The sequence below is a fragment of the Tupaia chinensis genome, unplaced genomic scaffold (assembly GCF_000334495.1).
Source record: "Tupaia chinensis unplaced genomic scaffold, TupChi_1.0 Scaffold000392_1, whole genome shotgun sequence".
NCBI lineage: Eukaryota > Metazoa > Chordata > Mammalia > Scandentia > Tupaiidae > Tupaia > Tupaia belangeri.
Genome location: NW_006159894.1, coordinates 749,707 through 753,983, shown reverse-complemented (window position 1 = coordinate 753,983; position 4,277 = coordinate 749,707). Strand labels below are relative to the sequence as shown.

The window sequence follows — 4,277 nt, the reverse complement described above, 5'->3', positions numbered from 1 at the left end:
GCAGTGCCATCCCCCCCCCCCCCCAAGGGATTTCTTTCTTGCTCTGTGCGTCTTTCTGGCGAGTGCAAGCGCCCTATAGCAAAAGAGCGAGAGAGAAAAGTTAGGGCAGAGAGATCCTTTGCCTTAAATGACCTAGGACAGCATCCGGGTGTTTTCCTAACACAGCGTGTTCAGACAGGCTGCTAGGCTGTTTCTGCCATAATGAGAGACCCCTTTCACCAGAGGTGGGGTGTTTTACCCCTGATAGTGTGCATCTAGGATACTTTGAAATGCGAGACACTGGCCCGGCGTGCCGAGCTCTTCCGTGGGCAGTTCCCAGCGTAAGTGACTGTCAAAGCTCCAAATCAGCATGTGCCCCTCACTCCCCATCTTCCTGCAGCCAGGTCAGAGTCCGAGCTTGCTGGGAGTGTGCTGATTCCGATCTCAGCACCACATCCTCCCACTGAGCTCCTTAGGCCTGCAGTTTGCTTCACCCCCTGTGTCACTACACTGGGATGAGAATCTAGTTCTAGGAGGATCAGAGGCACTGGGCACTTTTGCTGAGTCCTTCAAAACTTTGCCCAGAAAATCACCACTTCTCTGTGATCTCTGCTTATAGGAAAGACTAGAAAGCTGGGGCAGTGCCCTGGGCTTCCCAGGCCAGTGGAGAAGGGCTTGTCTACAGAGCTCTGCCCCTTCAGCCTCCTGTCAGCCGAGTTTCCAGTTCTTAAGGAGGGTCAGGAAGAGTCTTGCAGGCATCAAGATCTGTCAAGTCACTGACTCCCACAAAGCTGAAAGCTGGGGAGTCCTGAGGTCCTGCAGGGGTGGGACTAGGGTAGAGGAGGTCCAGCAGAAGCCCAGTGCTGGAACCCCCAGCTATGTTTCCAGTAGGGACCCACTGTGGAGGTGCTTCCTTCCGGCTTCTTTTCCTTGCTCTCTCAGTTAGGAGCCTGCTTCTGATCTAGGGACCATCGAAGTCAAAGTGGTTGCACTTGGTCTCCTGCACCTCAAAGCCCAGCTTCAGGTCTGAGACCTTCACTCTGACCCCAGACAGTGTGGAGCCACCTTTGGTGAGGACCAAACCACCCAGGGCAGCCGTGTGTGCCTTCTTGGCCTTGGGACCGGGCTCCTATGTCACACTGTGGACATTCAGTTTAGGGAGATGCCTCAGGAAAGGCTCAGATCCTGGCGGGACAGAGGCCCTCCTTCCTTGGGGGGCAGATCTAGCTTAGCTTGAAGCAGGCACTGATTAAAGCTCGGATACAGGCGTGAAGAGGGAGACCTGATTTATCTCCTTTCAGGAACTGCCCTCTGCGCACCACGCGCGTGCGAGGCCTTGGCCAGCATGTCCCGTGGGGGTGAGAAAGCCAAGGCCAGTAACAGAGCCTCCATTCCACCAGCTTCCGGTTCCCACCCTCCAGAGCCCCAGCTTTCTGTCTCTTTACGTCTCTGAGACTGGAGCTGGACTCAGATGTGATTAATTTGCAAGTTTTGTTTTAAATGGGATTTTGGAATAATAATGTTTAAAAATGCTTAGACCCTGCCCTCTCCACTTCATGGATTCGCCTGGCGCTGCTTGGTCTCCCTTTCTCCCCACCACTCTCCGCGGTCACTCTGCCCTCTTCAGATCTCTCCAGGACAGTAGTAAAAAGCTAAGCCCATCAGAGAAAAGCCAAGCCTCCAGCAACAGATCTCCAGAGAGCCTGCAGTTCTGGTCAGTGGCCAACTTTACTCACTGGGAGCAGGAAGTGCCCATCGGAGAGCTGGGAATGGAGTTGCACTCAGACCTGGGCAAGGGGCACCTTCGTGGGCAGGCTCAGGGGTCAGACTAAAGAAACTAGCTTCTAACCAGGGAAATCCTCTCCACTTCCAGGTCCAAGGGCCTTCCTTTTGTGGCCACCAAAAATGTCGGTGAGGGGCCTGGATAGGGAACAGGTAGGTCTACGACTCCAGCACTAGACTGTTCTTCCAGGGACCTGCCCTCCGGAGGAGAGACTGCAACAGAATCTGAGCTCGTTCTTGCCCAGGGAGGCTGAGGCTTCTACTCAGAAACGACTTTATCACCCACTTTCTAACTTTGTTTACAGTTTGGGATTGTGAGGAACCCAGGGACCGCAAGAAGACAGCGGTAACCTGGGGAAAGAGCAGAGGCCCCAGCGAGACCAGCAAGCCCAGCCTTGCTACTTCTCTGTGGTCCCTAACACCTGACCCTTTGTAGTTCAAGGCAGGGGTGAGCGCTGGGGTGAGTGCTAGGAGTGTGGTAGAAAGCTCAGGGGAGGAGAAAGATGAGTTAGTGGACCTTGCACCAAACACTCCGTCAGATAATGCCAGGGCTCTTCGGGACTGGGGGGTCCCAAGTGGCTGATCCTCAGCTGAAGCCAAGGGAACCCTTGGGGAGTGGGTAGGGTTCCTGATCCCCTCAAAGCAGATACAAAATAAAGTCTGAACTCCCAACTGAAGACAGGGTTTTCACCCCTGAAAGATGTAAAGTTCAACGCTAGTGGAATGCAAAATTCACTTTAAACTCTAGTACAGTCTTCAACTAAAAGGAAAGCGAGTTTCGAATTATGAATCAGAAAATAAAAATAAGGACAAGGAAGTTGTGAGAAACACCTGAGGATGCCCTCGAAGGAATTTTAAAGAGAATGTATATAAGGGCGGGTGAGAGGTTAAACAAACACCCTCCTTATCCTTTTCAAGGGAGAACCCCAGAATGATCGGCAAATCCGGCCCTAAGGGATCCTAACTCTACTCCCTTTCCCAGGCAGCTCCTTCCACCTCCTCCCATTCACGGAGGGAAAATGCTCCACCGACTTCTAATTTTATTTAAAATCTCAGCACTCGATCATTTATTTCGTTTTTTTTTTTTTGCAACCAAACAGGTAATAAATATTATTTAGCACTTTTTTTTTTTTTACAAAAATAAAACAGATGATACACTCTGCGAGGGGCAGAACACAGGGGGACGTTACACCGCGCCGCTCCCAAGCCAGAATTGCAACACAGGCCGCGCCCGGCAGTGTGCGGACGGACGCAGAAGCACGTGGGGAAGTTCGCCGTTTGTGTTAAACATGGCAAAAAGAAACCGATATAGAGGGAAACCGGTTTATACCCCGGTGGGCTGGCAGTCACGTGAGCAAATAGCATGTGCACTCACCTCACCACTGACATTATATGTACACGTTCAAGAAGGAAAATTTTAAACAGCCAACAGAACCCCCCAAATAACTCACATTATATTCACAGCAACTGCCTTTCAGTTCTGTCAAGCCCTTGGGTACCAAAATGACTGCCCCCAATCAGGAAAGAAACCAAATCACTTTGTGCTCAGGGGTGGAAAGAATGGGGAGTATAATTTCTATTTTAAAATAGCTTTAAAAAAAACTCGCTCCCCAAATTGGCAGTTCAGGGCGTTCCAATCCACAAGTGGTTCAATTCTGAGTGTCTATAAAGCTGGCTCATTCTGCTGAAAAGGAACAGCCACGGATTTATTAGAAAACCACGAACCCCCAAATCAACAGGAGAGACAGGGAGGACCACTCACAGTCTTAGACCGTGTGGGTTTACCCAGAGATCAAGGTTGGGCACGATCTTAAGTGCTTCTGGTGCCAAATACCGGCTTTCAACGAACACATCGTCCCTGAGAGGCCCAGGGTCTCTTCTGCAACTGGGCTCTCCAAAATTTCCTACGGCCCAAGAACGGAGGAAGGAAAAGGCCCCAATGTGCCCCCTCCCTCCAAGTGCCTTAGCAGAGTCCCGGAGTCAGGTGGTGCTCTCGGATAAACTAGTTTGGAGTCTTTCCCGGGAATGGGGTCTTGGGGGCGTGAGGAGGACAGTTGGAGTGAAGGACGCACAACGCGATGCCTTTTATAAAATGGTGTTTCCTGGCCTAGCACAGTTTAAAGCCGCAGAGGGCTCCATCAGGTCTCAGAGCGATTGCCCCTTCTCGCTCCCCACTGCTCTGCGTTCGCTTCGATTTTGGGGTGCCGGAATCCCCACCATCTCCCACCCCTAGTCCATGGTCCTGCTCAAAACAAGAACTCCCAAGCCCCAGCGCCGGACAGTCCTCGCTTCCCCGCGGCCTTCTGGCCCCCTGCTCGCCAAAGCCCTTCTGCGCGGCCGGCTCACTTGGCATCGGAGGTGAGGCGCGGCAGGCTGCCTGCGCCCAGGGCCGACACGTGGTGATGGGGCGGCGGCACCTGGCACATGCTGCAAGGGCAGGGCATGCCGCCCCAGTGCTGGAAGCCCCCGCTGCCCCCGCTGCCGCCGCCCCCGCTCCCCAGCGGGGCAGCAGCGGC

General features: G+C 53.1%; 1 protein-coding gene across 1 annotated transcript in view; it reads right to left on the bottom strand.

Annotated features, from left to right (window-relative positions):
- Positions 1-2,888: 2,888 nt before the first annotated feature.
- Positions 2,889-4,277, bottom strand: part of OLIG2 (oligodendrocyte transcription factor 2) — a 3,013-nt gene continuing 1,624 nt past the window's right edge. Inside the window, exon 3 of the mRNA XM_006153940.2 lies at positions 2,889-4,254. Within this exon, the coding sequence (XP_006154002.1) occupies positions 4,104-4,254 (151 nt within the window). The 3' untranslated portion in view covers positions 2,889-4,103. The remainder of the gene's footprint in view (positions 4,255-4,277) is intronic.